Genomic DNA, 20,517 nt, shown 5'->3' with positions numbered 1-20,517 from the left:
AGCGGGGGCGGGCGGCGCTGGCGAGCCAACCGGGGCCCGGCGCGGCGCCGTGAGTCACCAGCGGGCGCGCAGGGCGGCCGGGCGGCTGCTATAAGAGCGCCGCGGGGACGGCCTCCCCCCGTGCATGTCTCCGGCTGCCGCCTCTGCTCCTCGTCTCTCCGCCCGCGGCGCCTGCCTGCCCGCGCTCCCCGTCCCCGGCGCGGCGATGCGGCTGGACCGGCAGCGCGGAGACCCGATCGCCACGGCCGACGGACCCAGAGCCGGACCCGGGCGCGGTGCGGGACGCCGGGCGGTCCCGCGCTGCTGGGCGCTGCTGCTGCTGCTCGCCCTCGGCTGCCTGCGCGCTGCCGCCGACGGTGAGTGCGGGGCCRGGGCGCGCACCCCGGGGCAGAGCCTGCCGCAGCCCCCCGCGGCGGTTTCATCTCCCACCGCCCTTTCCTTTTCCCTCACTCTCATTATTCTCTCCCGCTCTCTCGGGCCGCCTGCCCGCTGCCCCGGGGGGAGCGGGGCGGGCCCGTACTCCCGGGTGGGCGCAGGGGCGCTGCCGCCGCGCTTGCCCCGCCGCCCCCCTTGCCGGGCGAGGCGCCGCCTTCCCCGCGGGGCCCGGGCGGCGGGAGCCGTGAGGGGGCACCGGGATCCGGGCGGCACGTCTCCCGGGAGCCCCCCGCCTGCTGTGGGGGAGAGGCGGGGGGGTCGGCTTCCAGATCGGTGCTACGGGAGGGGTCTGAATGGCTGGGGCGAACGCGGGAGGGTCGGGGAGGATTGCGGCTCTGTTGTGGAGGGAGAAAGAGGAGCGCTTGGGAAGCTGGCGGCATTAAAGGTGCTGTCAAACTGCGGTGCAACTTAGGCTTTGTGTTAGCCAGCGGTGCTGGCATGGCTCTAGTTGAGGGCCCGGGGTAACCACCATGAGGGATCTCCACCTGGTGGCAAGGCTGAGTCCTGCCGGGKCTGAGCGCTCGCCAGTAGCGCTGCCCGTGGCCAGCTCCAAGGCTGCCTCCCGGCGTAAAGGCTGTGGCCCCTGTGGCAGGGGTGCTGCACACTAAGCAATTGGATGGTCTTATTTAAAAATATCTTACTCTTAAGTTAATACGAGTTAATAATCATATATCTGACTCCTTTATTCCTTGAGGAGCTGAGCTCCAGGCTACTCTCTCAGAGGGGGTGGGGAGTTGATGGCTGCATTGTCGCATGGCTCTTAAATCTCCTAAGAAGTCTATTGTCTTGAAGTAGGCCTTAGTGTGAGATCTTGGCTGTTTCCTGTAACTGTGCAGTAGTTCAGAAACCAGATCTGTCGGGTAGAGCCCTGCCAGCATGTTGTTGTATCCAGTCCTCATACAAAGAGAGAGAGGAAAAATGTCTGCCTGGTCACCTCTCATCTCCCAGTCATGTAAGTTGCTCCCATGCCTGGTCTAAAACAGAAGTGGTTAAACTGCTGTAGTAAGAAGGACCAAGCTGGCTGGCACTGAAACTGCTACTGTGCTGTGCTCAGGGATCATCACAAGAGATACGCAGTGGAGGGTAATTAGTAGACTAGCTAAACAAGTTTGTCTGATTGTTCCCTGAATTTGAGTTAGTGACCCCATCAGCTCTCTTCCACTAGTAGTTGCAATTACCAAGGTCTGGGAAAAGTTTAAACTAGTTGCTGTATGAGTTCTTGCAAGGTTTCCCAATCACGGTTGGAAGCTTTTCTGGGACTTGGTGTCAGATGACAGTACACAAGTGTCACATGTTTGAAGCTGCCCAGACAAGTAATCTGGCAACTTGCTTAAGGGGCTGAGACTAACAGTGATAGCAGATATATGGAAAAAGGTGGTTTAACTTGGGTAGTCAGTGTAACTGTGYTCCTTCACCCTACACCCATTACTCTTTATGAGCCAACTTCTAGTAAGTAGTTACCTGGGGAATAGTAAAATAATGTATGTTAACAGTCACGGGCTCTGATGTTACTGGTTCTCTACATTTTTTAGCCTAAGCTGTATTCCAAGGAGGAAAAAATGTGTGAAGGTGCTTCTAGTTTGTGAGTGGCACATAAAGAGAAGCTTTGAATTGGTGGCTAATTGATGCTGATCCAAAAATCATTAGATGTCTGGTGACTGAAGGTGCAGCAGAGGTGTAACTCTTGCTTGAAGCAGCAGTGGATTAATCTGCCTAACTAAATGGTTACCTGGCATCGCAGAACTGTGCTTGATGTAAGACAGGGGATCAAAATTACTGGCTGTAACTAACCTTCATCTTAACCAGAGCTCATTTCAAGTGGCCTTTAGAGTTTGACAGACATCTTCAGCAGCAGTAGCAGATGCTGACCTTTACCTTTGTGCACCTGTGTGGGTGTTAGGTCTYGTCAAATTTTTTACTTGTTTGTAGGCTATCAAAAGGGGTTGCTCTGACATTTCTCTTGGTATCAGCTGCAGTAGCAATGATACCTTCTTGGAATGGTTCATTGTTAGGACTGTGATTTTAAAGTTAATAGTGTTACTCCAAGCTTAGCTGTGGTTTCCGTTAGCCTTGACTGTAGCTTCCCTGTAGCATTTGGTCAAAATGATGTTTGTAAGTCACAATGTACTCAGCAGTCTTTGCGAGCCTTTTCTGGTTATTCTAGCTTGAACTAGAGTAACTAAGGACTGTGGAGTTATTTTGGGATCTCCTTAGTGGCAGGCTTAGTCTAATATCTGTATGCTATTTTGGGAAAGGGTGACTGTTCTCACTCTGAATGCCTGGATGAGAAAGTCCCAAAACTAGCAGGACTCAGTTATTGCATATTTTATATAGTAGTATAGTAAAATCTGGGATAATCAGGGCTTGCAACTCTAACCTTCTTTTACAGRTTGCTGGACAACAAGGTGGTATCAGGCTTAGAGCAAGCTACTATTTGTGGCATCTATTCTCACTCTTGGGTGGTTGGGTTGTTCCTTTAAGCACGTGGCAAGCTCATTGATTGACAGCTCATGACCAGGCAGTAGTAGCTTTACGAAACCAYGCTGTTAGAAAGTGTGTGCTGGTGTAATTCCCAGCCAGAAAAGGAAATGGGGGATGGAAACAGTAAACACAAGAGCTGATGTTCTGATTTTTTGGTATTCTTTGAATACAGTTCCCATGAAAAAAGTTTATAGCTTTTCTCTGACAAGTGGGTTACTGCTTTACTCCACTAGTAAGGCTACTAAAACATTAGCAGAACTCAGTACGATGCTGTCTCCCATCTTTGACTTTGATCATGAATTTATATGCGATATTCAGCAGATAGGATTGCTCATGTTGTTCTTGCTTGTATTGTCCAGCATTTGGGAGTGCCTAATGCCCAGTGGCTAGCCAATATAATGTAAAATGGCTGAATGTCTTCCTTCTACTTGGAAACTGTTGCATTTTACACATCATACAGAGAGGATATAAAATAGCAAATAATACTTGACTAAAATTTTATGTGTTCTGAGCTCTGAAATGCCAGGACAAAGCACCCTCACTAAATGATGCAATAAACCAAGAAGGATCAGGAGTCTTGCATCGTGCTGTAGGCATGTGCAGCCAGTGCTAATGCATGGTCTTACACACTTGCCTGCGTGCATTAAGTGAAACAGCTCTGGCTTAGCTGCTGAAGATGCAGGCTGCTGCTTTTTAGTGATGGATATAACAGGGCTTCCAAGACAAAGCCTGTTCCCTTGAGGGATGGGGTTATACAGTTGTAGAGCTGAAGATACTCTGGAAAATGCACCTCTAAGGATCTTGCAGAAAGCAGTATCTTACTCGAGCGTACTAAAAAATCAAGACTTACCACTTGTGAGATGATGGACTGGATTCCAGAAAGAATTGCACTCTTAGCATCACACTTCTTTTAGTGAAAACTGAGGGATGTCTCTGGGTGCTGCTGTTTGAGGGGTGACATAAAGCATGAAAACTTGCTCAGCTGCAAAGCAGTTACCTAAGCTACCATTACAGAMATCTCAGGGATTCTGCTGTAAAGTGTTAGCAGCAGATCATTGAAATGCTAATCCATCTTGACATTAATCAAATTTGAACCCAGTTTGATTAAAGTTTGAGGAGTTTGAGGAATTTTGAGAATGCAGTGCTAGGTGCAAGACAGCAGAAGTAATTGTGGACACAAATTTTTGCAGACTTGACCCTGCCTTGAAGACGAAAACTGAGTAAGAACAGCACTGAGACTGCTACTGTTTGGCAGGTGGATTGTCATGGTGCTTAAACTCTGTACTTGCACTGTGGAGGAAAGCTTTTGGCTTTACTCTCATGATTGAATAATGTGACTACAAAGATTTGGAGCTCAGATGTGTTTTCATGTTGATGTTACACTGTTTATTATGCTGAGTATTTCTTGATCAGCAGCAGAGAAGGCAAGAAAGTATTGCTTAATAGTATCAGGGCTTAGGTTCCTTTTTCTCATTGAAGGTGCGAGAGCAAAATGTGAAGAATCCCAATTCGCATGTAGTAATGGCCGCTGTATTCCTCAGCTCTGGAAATGTGATGGTGATGAAGATTGTTCAGATGGCAGTGATGAAAGTTCTTGTGGTAAGTAATGCAAATACCTCTGCAGTAGTCCTTGCTAGTTGAAGTGGGGATTTAGCAGTGCATAGCAGGAGGGATGTTTATCCTGTCTGGCAATGGAATACAGAGACAAATTCCTTAGAACAGCCACCTTTGATGCCTTGTATCCATCCAAGGCAGCTGAATTTTCCGAGTGTTACCTAACTGTCCTGAAATTGGCAACTGAGACAAAGCTTGTGACCAAAATTCTTCACTTGTGAGCGTGATGACTGACAAGAACAGAATATAAGCCTGTTCTCAGTTGTTTCTTGAATACATAATAGAAAATGTTTGCTATTAGCACTCTGCTGTTGGCTATTCCATTGTTAAATGCCGTGTTTTATATGTGAAAATGATTCTTCTGAGTCTCCTGTAAACATTAAGTGTAGCTTTGGCTGCCTACCCTTGCTTTAAACAGACATAGAAGCCAAGACAGATGACTATTGTACTTGGAGACGAGGCAAAACATACTCAATATCCATCACTAGTGGTTGAACTGCAAGTCTGCTCAAGCAGACCTAAACTATTACCCTAGAGTTACATAGTACCGTGCTTCTGTAATGACAAATCAAATGCCTCGGATATGAACTCTTGAGTTCAAAACCTAAATATTAATATCAATAGACCTTATTTTAACTCAAGTCAGTTCAAAGCAGCAGCTAATATAGAGTAATCTGCTTAGTCTCCTTAGCAAAAGTGATCTTTCAGTGCCTGGTTAGGTGAATATAWATGTTTCTCTGTGTACTGAATAACTCTGTAGGAAGTGTTGAACAGCAGTGCTGTTAGGTTGGTGGGGGACAGCACCAGACATCCATGAGCCAAGGATATCAAATAACTTTCCTAGCACAATAAAGCTTATCCCTGTCAGTGATAAACAAGCTAAGCTCTAGTCTCTAAACAAGTGTTTTTTTCTTGCAGTGAAGAAGACATGTGCTGAATCTGATTTTGTGTGCCTCAGTGGTCAGTGTGTGCCTAACAGATGGCAGTGTGATGGGGATTCGGATTGTGAGGATGGGTCTGACGAGAGTTCTGAACTGTGCCGTAAGTGAACCTGGTGTGATGGTGTAGGCAAGCCTGTGGGGAGGAGAATTTTGACTTCTTGCCTGCTTGCAGTCTGGCTCTCCTCCTAAAGGAGGATGAACTTGTCTTGGGCGGCACCTTTCTAAGTGCTTGGCTGTGCTGGGGTCTTGAGGCGACTTTCCAATGCTTGAAAAGATGCAGAGCTGAGTGGGGACTTTGCACTTTTACTGGTAAGAGATAGCGAGTACAGGGGTTTACTCACTGGCAGAAGCAGCAAGCAGAATATGGCAGGCCAGACCATCACTGTGGCTTGTCCACCAAATCATTGCTGCTCTCTTAGGCAGCTGCTTTGCAAGTGCAGTCCCAATACTCCCAAAGCTAGTTGTAGGGATTGTCCCATGCATGTTGGGCATGGGAAGCAGTAGTCCAGAGGCTTGTCTGTGAAGTCTTGTGATTAGCAACGCCAGTCTGCAATCCTGTAATTCATCAAGGAATATAGGTCCAGGAAGTGTCATTTCTCTATATCAATAGGATCCATACTGGGGAGTACTTTAGCCCCAAGAGCATTTTGGCATTACTCCTCCTTACTACTTGTAGCTCAAGGTGTTACAGTGTAACTTGGTTGCAGCCACAAAACAATGACTACAAAGATAGTGTTAAAATATTAATCTATTAGTAATTGGAATCATTTTTTTACTGAACACTATAGAATAGTGTCACCTTTTCCATCAGTTTATATAGATGTCAGCAGCTTTGTCTAGACCTGAAGCCTTGCAAGTCTCTTTTTTCAGGACAGCTGCTGAAACCCAAGATCAGTAGGTCTTAGATTGAACTTGAACTTTTTTCAATAGATACGAGAACGTGCCGTGTAAATGAAATCAGCTGTGGTCCTCAGTCAACTCAGTGTATCCCAGTGTCCTGGAAATGTGATGGTGAAAAAGACTGTGACAGTGAAGAAGATGAAAAGAATTGTGGTAAGGACAGAAATGGTGGCTGCATAACTCTATTTGAGATTGGCTTGTCTGGAAAGGAGCTGGCTGGGCAGTATACTTGGGAAGATAATTTTTTCATAGTATCAGTATCTCTCCTACGTTCATCTTGTTTGGAGCTACTTAGAGCAAACCTTTTCTAACTCTGCTCTATCGTGCTAAGTTAAGAGGTGTACTAACGTAAGCTATTTAATGTGTGTCTTTCTTCTCTGCTAATTTTGGCAGTAGCCGTAGGTAGGCTTAGTCACCTGTCAGACCAACTGTCAGAACTTGTTCTCTGGAGAGTTTCTGAAATCGCTGCTTATATTAAGAAATTGTCTCCTGTAAAGTCTAGTGGTGACCTTTAGCTAAGGGCGTAGCTGATCTGCTTTATAGCCCTATCCTGGAATATTCTGTGAAGCTGGATTTCTGGTGTTTGGGTGGCAAGGGAGGGGGGGAACTTCAGACTGGTGCACAAGCTGAGCTGCCACTGCAGTGTTAGAGTGCAGCATTCCTGGCTTATTCAAAAGAATTTGCATACATATGAGTTGTCTGAGGTGTCCTGAGACGTGTTTGCTGTAACCAAAGCCACAGGCTTGGCTTCCATCAGAACCACCTTACCTATGGCCTAATAAGACAAAGATCTCCAGACTTTTGCTATGTGTCTGTGGATTTGCTGTCTTACTCAGCAAACAAATGCCTTAATCTGACAAGTAAATCTACAGACAGCGTTTCTAATGAGGCTGATAAAGCTATCAGCCTAGGCATACTGAGCTGCTAGCTGCATTGCTATTAAACCAGCATCATTTGTACTGACATAAATTGCATGGGTGTGCTTAACCACAGGATCAAATGGGGCAAGATCTTGATCTGTTATCCCCTCTGGTCCAGACAAATGAGCCATTGCTGTCCTGGGGACCAGCACAAAACACTTCAGTTTCAAACTAAAGTACATGTTGACTGTCTTGACTACTTTGATCTTAGTACTCTGTAAAGTTAGCAGTTCACTTCTGTCTCTGGTTCACAGAAGGTTTTCTGAAAGGCTTGCAATCTGAAGTGCAGGACAGGCTAGTTACTTAAGGAGGTTATTTTTACTCAGTAGTTCAAATCTGATGCCATCACTCATAACGTCCAATGACAGGATGGTCTGTGGAACACAAGTGTCCTGCAGGTGGTCATTTAGGCTTCCCTATTGTCTCATACAGGATACTGATCTACTGTCAGCTAACTGCTGATGAAAAACGTACAAAACAAAACATCTTCACACAAAAGCCAGCATTCTTGTGATAATGTACTAATCTCTCTTACTCCTGTTATCCCAGGCAATGTGACTTGTAGTCCAGCAGAGTTCACATGCAGCAGTGGGCAGTGTATTTCCAAGAGCTTTGTCTGCAATGGTCAAGATGACTGCAGCGATGGTAGTGATGAGCTGGAATGTGAACCTCCTACCTGTGCTGTTCATGAGTTCCAGTGCAAGAGCTCAACTTGCATCCCCATCAGCTGGGTGTGTGATGACGATGCTGACTGCTCCGACCACTCAGATGAGTCTCTAGAGCAATGTGGCCGCCAGCCTGCACCTCCTGTGAAGTGCTCTGCCAGTGAGGTGCAGTGTGGCTCAGGTGAATGTATCCACAAAAAGTGGCGCTGTGATGGAGATCCTGACTGCAAAGATGGAAGTGATGAAATCAACTGTCGTAAGTTTGCTTGGTCCTTTTCTAGGAGGTGCTGCTCGGCTCCTCTTTTATTTCCTTTACTTCAGTAAATCTGAGGAGTAAAAGTCTGTAATGGCTGTGTCCTCAGCTTCTCGGACCTGCAGACCAGACCAGTTCAGATGTGAAGATGGGAACTGCATCCATGGGAGTAGGCAGTGCAATGGTGTGAGAGATTGTCTGGATGGCACTGATGAAGCAAATTGTAACAACGGTAAGTGTGGAACTAAGCAAGAATGAAGTCTTTGCATAATAACTGTTGAAGCTGGTAGTCACCCTCACAGTCTTCATTATTGTCAGTTATTCAGTGCTCTGGACCTGGCAAATTCAAGTGCAGAAGCGGAGAATGCATAGATATCAATAAAGTGTGTAACCAGCAGAGAGACTGCAAAGACTGGAGTGATGAGCCCCTCAAGGAGTGTAGTAAGTGAATAAACAAACTCTTTGCACAATGTTGATACAGCCTCTGAGCTGTCAGGTGTCAGCTGGAATGCCTGTTGCTAGTTCTTGGGGCAAACATACAACTGAGACCAACCTAGCAAACAGGCTAGTTTTATCCAAGCCAAACTGGTCATTGGAATGATTTCTCTGTGGCCACAAGGCACTTGAATGCATGATTAGAAACAATGAAACTTCAGAAGCCTCAATCTTTGCTGCAACCTATTTGTAGCACAGAGAAGGTGCTGGTAGCTGGGCAAACATGAATTTGGGCAGAGGGGGTCTCTTGCATATGGTTGTAAGTGCTGAAATGCTTTATCAGATGTGGTAGAGATCATTAGGAAATGTATGGGTACCTGGTAAAGTGTTCCTGAACTAGGATTATAAGACTAAATTTGCATACCTTCTGAGAAGTGGCTGATTCTCTCTTCTAGACATAAATGAATGTCTGGTGAACAATGGCGGGTGCTCTCATATCTGCAGGGACCTCATTATTGGCTATGAATGTGACTGTCCAGCTGGGTTTGAGCTGCTAGACAGGAGAACCTGTGGAGGCAAGTATCTCATAGTTTAACATGGACCCTGCTGGTGGTATTGGAGGTGAGAATAAATTAAATTATTGTTGTTACAGATATTGATGAATGTCAGAACCCTGGTATCTGTAGTCAGATCTGTATCAACCTGAAAGGGGGCTAYAAATGTGAATGCAGCCGTGGCTATCAGATGGATCTTTCTACTGGGGTGTGCAAGGCAGTCGGTGAGTGTTGGCATAAGACTTTTGTATCCACACTTTAAAATGAGTCAGCAAGTGATGCACCGTTCATACTACCGTGGTTTTTATGCCAGCTGGTGTGCTACTGATGTAACTTGTACAGATCTGATCACTACTAACACTTCAAATGATGCCATAATACACTGCTTAAAGCTGCCTGACATAAACGGCTTGTATCTGCTCCCTGGGCAGGAGGTTCCTCCCCATCAAGTTGTGGAGAGAGAAAAGGGTGAGGTACGGTACAGCCAAGAGCTCTGTCAGCACCTGCCAGCAAGGGTGGAATGGCAGATACTAAATATGATGACTCCTAAAACTTTTTGTGAAACAATACATGGCTGGATATGTAAAGTAAAATAACACTTAAACTCTTTTCACAGGGAAAGAACCATGTCTAATTTTCACCAACCGCCGGGATATCAGGAAAATTGGCCTTGAGAGGAAAGAATATATTCAGCTTGTGGAGCAGCTAAGAAACTCTGTGGCTCTAGATGCTGATATTGCTGAGCAAAAGCTTTACTGGGCAGACTTCAGCCAAAAAGCAATCTTCAGGTAAGTGGACTTACATTCTGAATCTAGTGTGCTTCCCTAAATCATTGTATGTTTTACCCAAGCTATTTCCTTAGTCTGTGGTAATGAGAACAGGATTCTTGGTGTCCTAAAGACAAAGTGCAGTTGATGCAAGTTCCCACAACTAGCAGTGTGTGTGCCTATTACCCTTCCTAATAACTGCAGCCACAGCTGTGCAAAAGGCACTGTGCGGTGTCGTGTGTGTGTCTTCTGCCTGCAATCTTGTGCAGTATTTACTGAGGTGTGCCAAGGGATAGTATCTGTGGAGGAAGTGGTTGAAAGCAAGTAATTCTTGTCTTTCAGTGCCTCTATTGATACCCGTGATAAAGTCGGAACACACGTCAGAATCCTGGACAACATACACAGCCCTGCAGGAATTGCTGTTGACTGGGTTTATAAGAACATCTACTGGTCTGACTCAACTGCAAAAAGCATTTCGGTGGCTAGCCTAGATGGCACAAAAAGAAAGGTTTTGTTTTTCTCTGAGCTGAGAGAGCCAGCTTCTATTGCTGTAGATCCTATCTCTGGGTGAGTATTTGTCCTGGCTCATTTAAAAAAAGTGGACCTACCAACTGCTTCATGTTCTGATAACTGACTTAGGTAGCCTTTGTTAGTTATTGGTCATAATGAAGAGTGATACTACACAGTACTATAGTGCATCATACAACATAAATTCTGCTTCACAGCTTTATGTACTGGTCAGACTGGGGTGAGCCAGCAAAAATTGAAAAAGCAGGAATGAATGGATTTGACAGACAGCAGCTTGTGACAACAGAAATCCAATGGCCTAATGGAATTGCTCTAGGTATGTTGAACTTGTCTCTGTGCCAGAGGTATTCTGGAACTTAAGCAATTTTTTTGCTACAAAAACCAAGGTCATTCTTTAGAGAAACTATTTTCAGTTTCTGAGAAGGGGAAGTTTCTGCATGCCTGAAGACACTGCAGCAGGCATCAGTGCTTCCCAGACACTGAAGTGTAACAGGACTTCTCAGATACTGAAATAGTAACTTTGCTTGGACTGCTCTGTGTTGTAGTTGAGGCACAGGCCGCATAGGCATCACTGCAGCAGCCCTCTGTATCCTGGAATGGTAAGAAACCAGGGCAACACTGCAACCATTCTTAAACCTGTGGGTGTTTCAATTCTTGCAGGAAGCTTTGGAGGTTTCCTCCATGTAGACAGTAAATTTGTTTGGTGTTTCCTCCCTCCTAGATCTTGTAAAAAGCCGCCTATACTGGCTTGATTCTAAACTGCATGTGCTGTCAAGTGTGGACTTGAATGGCCAGGATCGTAGAATTGTGCTAAAGTCACATATGTTCCTTCCTCATCCTCTTGCTCTAACCATTTTTGAGGTAAGAACGACTTCCTATGGTCATTGTCAAAGATCCTCTTCTTGCAGGTATTTGGCAGGAATGACGGGGCTGATGGCATCATGGAGATAATGGGATACAATTACATTGTCTTCTAGGACCGAGTGTATTGGATTGATGGAGAGAATGAGGCAGTCTATGGTGCCAACAAATTTACTGGATCCGAGTTGGTTACCCTGGTGAACAACCTCAACGATGCACAGGACATCATTGTGTATCATGAGCTTGTTCAGCCTTCAGGTAATTTCAGTACAGTTTACAGCTGGGTCAGTGTGTATTTGTAAGAAGCCTGCCCTGCCTGGATGGTGGCAAATGGTGTCCCTTCACTGTGCAGCTGTGTATTTCTACTTCTGACATGGGAGTTTCAGCGCCCCATGGGGATTGAGAGGTCTGGTTGCAATTACTCTTTCTTGGGTATAAATCTATAACCAGCATGCTAGAGCAGTTACTGAGCACATTTTTATACCCCTGGAGAATGAAGACTCACTCCTGCTAATTGCTGTACCAACAGGTCGGAACTGGTGCGAAGAGAGCGTGGCAAATGGAGGCTGTAGCTACCTGTGCCTGCCTGCTCCTCAGATAAATGAACATTCTCCAAAGTACACCTGTGCATGTCCTGCTGGGTACTTCTTGCAGGAGGATGGTCTGAGATGTACAGGTACTGTAACACAACAGATCTTTCCCAGGAGGGATGGGGAAAGGAGTAGGGGAATACTAAACCTGTTGGCAGGAAGGCAGTACGGTGGTATAGGCTGACAGCTTTGCTAGAATTAATCTGATGTAATTAATCTTGAARGGGAGGGTCTTACACAGGTTCTTAAAGTCTGCAGTTGCCGTTCAAAGTCCATGCTTTGCTTCTGCGTCATCATCATCATTTGCACCCAGGCCTTGTACCTCCGTGGCTTTCTGCAGACAGCAAGCACAAGGGCGAAACATACTCAGCCCCTTGCAAAACAGGGCTATAAACTAACATGGCTGTATGTATAAATGCAGTGTTGACTAGCTAATGTTGCTGTCCAAGGAAGTTTGCATCTCCTTTTTGGTCCAGATGAGCATGCTGCTGCTACTGTTGTCAGCACTGACTATGCAGCGACTTTGTTTGTCCAGTGGAGTGGAACTAGAGACTCCAGAGTGCCACCTATTACACTGCATGTTGATTCTGACTGCCTCAGGGTGCTCAATGCAAGGATGCTGGCCTCAGCTGGCTGCTCTAGAAGGGTTGCTATGGGTATCAAAGGCTGTACCTAATCCCTAAACTTGTAAAACTAAAATCTCATTCAGAAAATAAAATGTGAGGATGTGAGGGATGGGATGGCTTGCAATTGTTGTGACTCTTAAATACTTGTAATTCATTCCTGGTTAACTGTCTGGCCATGTTCTTGGAACTACTTTTCATCAAGAACTCTCTGCTCAGGATGTGGTAGTGAAATAACTAATGTCAGTGTTCCCAGTGAAGCTAACAAGCTGCATGATCATTTCTGCCATCTGCTAAACCTTCACTACCATGGCTCTCATAGCAAAGCCATTGCAGAACTTCAGAATTAACTGATCTATAATTAGTTCTTGGTCTATAATTAGTTTCAGGTACTGGAACAGCTGTGGCTTACACTGAGGCTAAAGATACCAGCACAACAGAAAAATCTCCAACTGTTGGACTAGTTCCTGGAGGTACTGGTCCCAATAACTCACACTGCTAAACACTAGAGAAGTTAAATGCAAACTGACCAACTAGCCTACTTGGGAGTTTTCTCCTTTGCATGCAAGTAGAGAACATAGGCCAGATCATTTGTATAGTGTAACAGCTGGAGCATGTGTTAAACAGAAGTAGTTCACCTATGACAATGTGGAACCTATAGGTTCCATGAAATCCCTGGAGTGCTCAAAGAAGGCAAGCAATAAAGAAAGCTTGCTGCTAACACAGGATGAAGCATATTAGGCTGTTTTAGCAGTGTGCTGCTGAGGAGCTAATCAGATGTCAGCTTCTGGGTTTGGGAAATGCTTGCATATAACAATCTGCCAGGCTGTCAGTAAGCAAGCTCATGGCTTCAAATTCTCATGCAGGATTCAACACTAGTGGTACAACCTCTGGAGTAACTGCAGCTGGAAGAACATCAGCAGCTTGGATCATTCTTCCTGCTGGTGAGTACAGCATTCACTAGCCTTTTGAGCCCCATGTGGTGGGACAAACCACTCTTGGAGCAGAATCAGGTCAAGCTCCTATGTTTGCAATCCCTTTGTCTCCCTGCAGTATTGCTGGTGATGGCTGCAGCCGCTGGCTACTTCATGTGGCGTAATTGGCAGCACAAGAACATGAAAAGCATGAATTTTGATAATCCAGTATACCTAAAAACCACAGAAGAGGACCTCACAATTGATATTGGAAGACACAGTGGTTCAGTAGGACACACCTACCCTGCAGTAAGTAAACCTGTTCACGTGTTTGAGACTCCAGGTTAATAATCGGAATAGAAATGCTGCCAAATGATACCTGACTTCAGTCTAGGAGAGATTTCTAGTTTTGAAAGCTGCTGGCTGCATACAAACTGCTGGGCTGAATCAACTGATAAGTAATCAAGGTTAAAGATGTAGTAGGTAACCAGTGTCTATACCTGGGATGGAACAATATGTGCTGAATGGGGTCACTAGCCTGTAAAATTAGCAATGATGTGTATTGTTTTATGTCTTTTATTAGTGCAATTGTAGTTAACTTGTACTTATTTTTTTACAGATATCTGTTGTCAGCACAGATGATGATATGGCGTGAGCACTGAATCAGCAATCACTTTCAGTTTACTTGTGTCTTACACTCTTTGGGGATAGTAACCAGGTTTGTGGCTGAAGGACTTCCTCCATTCTTGGAAGAAAGAAGATACTTTCTGTATTTATGGAACACTTGTGTAAATAGCTATTTTATACTGCTTAACAACTCTGTAAATACCTGTCCACAACAATTCAGCTGTTAGTGGTTACAGTTTTATCAGTAACCCTTGGGTTGGTTAGTCAGTAACACCACTGACCAAATATAAAGCACTTTCCATAGAAAGCCATATTCCAGCCACAACTTGTAACACCTGTACATATGTCTATAGGTCACTTGTAAATAATTATTGGAAAATCACTATCAAGCACTTTGAAATACTTCAGATGTAAATTATTGTACACTCTCTTTTTCAATGATTGGGGCAATGGCAATAGGAAAAAACGGGTTACTGTGATTGCCAAAAATTTGTAAACATAAATAATTTTGTATGTAAGATTGTCTCAATCTTGTCTGTTACCTCTTAGAGGTCTACAAGAATGAACAATCTTTAAGAAACCACTGTAAAACTCAAATGCAGCTGAGGGGATAAAAATAAAACGAGTCAAGCAGTTTAAGTATTGTTCTCGATTATTACGTTAGCACTGAAGTAAAATGGAGTACCTCCTAAGTTGAAAGCTTTAGTAGACTGCACTATCTCTGCCAGACAGATCATGAAGTATTTCTTCAGTTATTTCCAGCAGTGTTTTAGGCAGCTCAGACACTGCTGACTTGCCAGGTGACAGGTTTGTTGTTGAGACTAATACTCCGCACAGAGTGAAGGACAGAGTGGGTCTCCCATCACAGAATCTCAGCTTGTCTCCTAAGTTAGGACTGACACTGGCTAAACTTACCCAAGCACTATTGCAAGCTCGTAAGAGGCAGCGTGGCAGACATTGAGATGGAGTCAGGCTGGAGCGTGGTCTGCCAGGTGAGTGTGAGATCCTTGCGGAGTCAGGCTGTTGGCAGCGACTCCTCATGGCAATGCCAGTGAAGTCAAGTGGTGGTAGTTGCTACACTTGCAGGAATGTTAGAGTTGTGACTTAGCAGCTGATCATGGAGGTTTAGTGCTGACAAGCCCCATGTTGCTACATGGGTAATGACAGAAGTCCCCTGCAATGGGCATTAATAGGCTACTGTCCCCTTCCCTAGAGCAACTCAGTTAATTGCAAGGGCTCTGAGACACCAATCACTTGACATGCTGGAACCTCTTGGGAGACTGTAGGAGTGAAAAAATACATGGTACAACTGTTCTGGGTCTGGGAAGATGATACTCGTCTCTGATAAAGTGTTTAGTACCATGCTGCTTGAGTGCTCATTTTAGTAGCACCAGGTATGTTCCTTATTCGCCGTACGTGTGTAGCTCATTCCTGCAATAGAGAAGGATTAAGGCTGAATTAACATGTAGATTCTGTAGTTTTCAGGCGTTTTGCTGTGTGGTCAAATCTGGAGTAAAGAAAGATAAAGCTTCTGATCTTTATGACAGAACAACTTGGTATCTCCAACTTAGAAAAGGTAGATTCCCTGGTCATTACTAGTTTCCTTAATGACAAACTAACTTTTCTGTGATAAAATTCATTTGTCTCCTGAGACTAGGATCTTGGCCAGAAACTGCCAGCCCATAGCTTTTGTAGTATGAGGTACTAGTTGAGTCTTGGTAATGCTTCCCCCTTCAAGGTAAGGAAAAATGGAGGAATGCAGTTTCAAGGCTAAGACACAGTTTGGAAGAGGCAGTAATCCCCTGGCTGTTCTTTGGTGATGACTTGTGAAATCATTCTCAATCAATCAGATCTCTAAAATAGTAACAATGCAAATTATGGAGTCAGAAGTTGGATCAGTTCCTGGGCTTGTTTCTAATGCCTGTTCTCATTGCAGTTACAGCTGGGGTCTGTTTTCTTTAATAATCTTCTTGTATTGTGGACTCTTACTAACAGATGAGGACAGCTGCCAACTTGTGCAGATTTAAAATAGCTTATTTCTAGCAAGTTTATAMCTCTTTGGGGAGTTGAAGATTCTAACCAGCTGTCCCAGGAAACTCCTGACTACAGACATTTTAAGATATCTAGAACACATGTGGACTAAATAGTCTTGCAAAGATTGGGATGCAAGGGGGCCTCTAAAGTTTTTGGCTAGCAATACCGTATCTATTTTATCAAGCACTTTTTGGGATAAAGTGCCTTTCACAGCTGCCTAGTATGTAAGGTTCATGAGTTAGAATTCAACTTTTTCAGTTAGCGTTCCTTCTCTGGAGACTCTGAATTATTTGTGTTTAAATGTGGCAAAACAGAAAATGTAATTCTCAGTCAGATGGCTGATAATAAATTCACAGGGCAGCTAATTACAGGCAAAATGTTCTGCCTTCACAGTCTTTGTACAGAAGAATAGCTCTATTTTTATGATGATGTTCATTTCTCTTACAAGTATCATACCAAGTATATGAGGAGATGTAAGGAGAGACTAGTAAGACCAATAAAGACATTTTTTCTGAGGTTAATATTCATTTAAGTAGCAATTTCAATCTATTTTGGGAACCTGAGGCAGTTTTTACAGATGCTGTGGGCTCTTTGAATTTGTTTTCTTCTCCAGTGTTCTGAGCAAAGAGCAGTGCCTTGACACACAAAATTAGTTCCTGTAGTCTAGAGGAGACTTAACACTTTACCAGATAAAACTTCCATGCTTTCGTATAGCAGGAGGGAGGAGTGGAGAATACAAGGCAGTAGCAGGGGATGATTTAAGGATGGCCTGTACTTACTTGCAARTATTGCTTGGGTTTTTTGTCTCACTAGGTTTATTCTTCTCTGCCCCTCTTCATTTTTGTGCTAGGAAATCCTTGTTTACTTCCACAGCAGGCTTAGAGAGTAGTTGAGGATTCCTTCTGTAAAAACTGATCCAAGTTGCATTGACAAATACCTTACTCCTTTTGAACAGTGTTTTTTCCCTGCCATCTGGAAGTGTTTGACTCTGTTTTTCTCCTTGTCATATGACTTTTTTGGCATCTAATGAAGGTGCTAAAGCTGTACTCTTGCAGCAGCACCGTGTGGCTGTGCTGGTGTCCACTAAAGGAATTCTCGGTGATCATCCCTGTCTCAGCTCCACTGCTGCAGTCTTGTGATATCACAGAGCAATGAGACACTGATAATATCTTTGGTCAGATTTCACTTGAGTTGACTTGATACTCCTGAAGAATTTTCTGCTAACAGAAAAAATATGGCTTTAGTTAGTTATTATTAGTTATTAACTATGCCAAGGTAATGGCATAGTTTTTGTTTCCCAGAGGACTGTATAAGCCCTCTGGTTCTAAATACTGTCTATTTCAGTTCAGTGTCTGCTAGCCGATGTGAGTGCAAAGCTAAATTTGAATCTGCCTTCTTCTTTCCCTTATAAACATGCAAATTTCTCTTAATACACTCCCTCTGCTCCTGCTTTTTTTTTCTGCCTCCTATTTGATCTGCCTTTGTTTTTACAGCACTGTAAATATTTTACAAGGGAAATTAACATAAAGGGAATTGATGCTGCTCATGTGATTTTCTTCTTCTTCTGCACTTCATTCCTCTACAGATAGCTACAACTATCCATTCTCCAACCCAACTTGTATTTGCCTGCATTTTTTATGAACATACCTTTTTTGCAATCAGATCTTTGCTGAAGAAAATTTATCTATTTTTAAGTGCTGAATCTTGCTAGATTAGGAAAAAAAAGTACAGAAATAAAGACTTAGGCTGGAAGAAATCATGCAGGAGTCCTGAGATAAAGGAGAAAAGCATACATGTACAGAAGCACTTTTCACAACCTGGATGCAAGTGGAGGCCTGCCAGTACTTTCTGTAGATGTGGCACAGTATGTCTGTGAAGAAATGTGCTCCTATTCCTTCTGTGAGGCAGCTCATGACAGTGGTTGGTATTGTCACCTGCTGGAAGAAGGTGTTTGGAGAGGTCTGTCTGCTCTGTTGAAGTTGAAAAGCCAACTTTCTGCATTCCTGGCTTGCTGGGTTTTGCTTTTCCTCTGCTGGAACAGCTTTGCAATTTGCCCATATCAAATGAAAAATTCTTCAGAGTAGGGGAGGGGCAGCCAGGCTGTGCAATGTTAGGCTGCTGAATATCCCAGGCTATTGAACATCTGACCTAAAGATTGCCTGTGGAAAGAAGGATGGTCTTAATTCTCATGTGCACAGCCCTGGGACAATTCCTCACCTCTGTCAAGCAATGGAAAATGCTTCATATCATACATGAAAAAGCCCCAAATACAACAACGTGAACAGGTAACTGAAGGCTAACTTCACTAATGCATTCTTTGGTATGTAATGAATTGCTTGAGCACAGGAAACACGAAACATTAAATCAAGAAAAATGACTGRGGAAAACACAACACATTTCATAGAAATGAGGTTTTGCTGTGGAGATGTCCTCTGTAGAAAAAATAGGTTTTAGGTAATTTTTTTCCTCTTCCCTAGACATGTTTTACTAGAGTCAAACTTCAAAATACATGGAAATGTTTTATTGTACTGTCAGTGCATGGATTTAAAGTTGATAGCTGGATAGCAACATAAAAAGATTAACTTAATATTCAGAACACTTGTTTCCTTCCATGGGAAAGTATTTTGGAAAGGCCTCTTGGAAAGGCTGATAATTGAATACAGTCGACACCCCAACCATGTAGAAACAGTGCTGTCTGTTCTATGTCCCCTTTGTGGATGTGTGCAGCTGAGAAGTGATTTGGACAGGTTTTGGGGTTTTTTTTTCCTTAAACATATAAAAGCTCATATGTGCATTTAAATGAAGACTTTCAAGAAAGTTATATTGTGATTTGAAATTCCTTAGTGTATTGTGGCTGCTACTGTCTAAGTGACAAATAATGTGAGTCTCACTCTTTGGCTTTTGCCTCTACTGGTAAAAGAAATTAATCCCATGAACTTTACACATAATGACCCCTAATAAAGCCTCAGTACAACATTCAAATTACATGTGCAATATTCATGCAGTACCACCTTGGTCATGCTCGTTTTTATAGAAGAAACATTGTTTATTCTTTAATTAGACAGCATTCAACCCACTGCCCATCTCCCCCAACATTTTTTGGTTAAAGAATAGGTCAAAGCCTTTTGGAGGCAGGGGAGAGTAGGAAGATGGTGTCCATAGAATTTATGTGTAAGTTGTTGATTCCGATCCATACGTGTTATCAAGTTCCTCATACCAGCTAAAACCTGGCAATTTTGTAATTGTAATGTATGTGTCTCTCAGAAATGGAGCTTTAACAATTGCTTGGACGGCAGTGTGCAGCTGACTTAGACTGTAGCAAATAGAGCTGTTTGTTCCTAGCCCTTTGTCTTTCTGGCAGCCTGGTCGCTGGTTTAATTTATGTAAGTGAACGCAGAGGAAGAAAACTTGTAAAACTGCTTACTTGCAGAGAGCATAATTCAAATGATGTCATGAGAACTGTATTTCAGTATTTGATACAGTGCATCCATTTGAGAGAAAAACCTCTCAAAAAAGCCATTTTTTCGCCACCTTAGGTTTCAGGTGTAAATAGCTACTGGCTGCTGAAGACTAACATTTTGTTAGCTGTCTTTATAATTCAAATGTCACAGGCAAGCAATGGATATTCCTAGTTACATTACACCACCTGAAAGTCGCTTATTGACCATCAAGAATCTCTCGAAGAAGCCTGTTTAGTGCTCTTTGTGTAAACATGACAGACATCACTTTCTCTAGGAACTACCCCAATACTCTGGAGTGGATCCTTCTAAGTGCTGAACACTGAAACAGTGTGACCTCTGCAAGCGGCTGTGAAGTGTAGCATTAATAATTAGACCTGACATTTATTTCGTTCTTCTCCTCATCTGACACTTCAGTAGCAGTTAGGTAATTTAACACTAAGTGGCAGTTTTTTACATTGCATTGTAGGGGCAACTGAGAAAGTGAATCTGCCTTTAAATTACCTCAAGCAGTCAGCCTGGTCATTAGGAGCCTAATAACAATGTTAATGAATCAGTGAAGAATTGAAATAATCACAACTTGTATAAATCAATTAATTATTTTCATAGCCTGTTGTCCCTGTAGGGAAGAAGTGAAACTTCACAGTCTGCTTCAAGGGACAGGGCTGAGCCAGGAGTCTGCTGCTGTGGGGAGGCCAATCCTTAACACAGAAGATTCCAGCACCTCTGGTGCACTTAGATATGCGGCAACTTCCCCTTTGCCTGCACTTCCTCTTTTAGCTGTTTTTAGCAGACTGTTGATGCTGTAAAATAAGGTCTTCGGTGTTAGCCATAGATCACAGGAAGGAATCTGACCCAAATTCATAGCAATCAGAAGCAACTGCATAGGTAAATCCAAGAACAAAGCAAGATATGCA

The 20,517-nt window shown here is 43.7% G+C and overlaps 1 protein-coding gene across 2 annotated transcripts; it reads left to right on the top strand.

The window, feature by feature from the left end:
- The first annotated feature begins 109 nt into the window (after positions 1-109).
- VLDLR (very low density lipoprotein receptor) lies at positions 110-17,826 on the top strand. Of its 2 annotated transcripts, XM_057375854.1 has the most exons (19): positions 110-356; positions 4,396-4,515; positions 5,449-5,571; positions 6,402-6,524; positions 7,841-8,212; positions 8,319-8,441; positions 8,528-8,650; positions 9,100-9,219; positions 9,297-9,422; positions 9,815-9,986; positions 10,308-10,532; positions 10,691-10,809; positions 11,215-11,354; positions 11,471-11,612; positions 11,884-12,030; positions 12,951-13,040; positions 13,434-13,511; positions 13,621-13,790; positions 14,101-17,826. In XM_057375854.1, the coding sequence occupies exons 1-19, from the start codon at positions 125-127 to the stop codon at positions 14,134-14,136; spliced, it is 2,781 nt and encodes a 926-aa protein (XP_057231837.1). In that variant the 5' UTR covers positions 110-124; the 3' UTR covers positions 14,137-17,826. The 2 variants fall into 2 exon arrangements, with proteins under 2 accessions (XP_057231837.1, XP_057231838.1); XM_057375855.1 differs by lacking the exon at positions 12,951-13,040.
- The last annotated feature ends 2,691 nt before the right edge of the window (positions 17,827-20,517 follow it).

This window comes from Malurus melanocephalus, unplaced genomic scaffold (assembly GCF_030028575.1).
Source record: "Malurus melanocephalus ecotype Western Australia unplaced genomic scaffold, MMel_1.1 scaffold_260, whole genome shotgun sequence".
Classification (NCBI taxonomy): domain Eukaryota; kingdom Metazoa; phylum Chordata; class Aves; order Passeriformes; family Maluridae; genus Malurus; species Malurus melanocephalus.
This window is presented reverse-complemented; position numbering and strand designations above follow the sequence as displayed.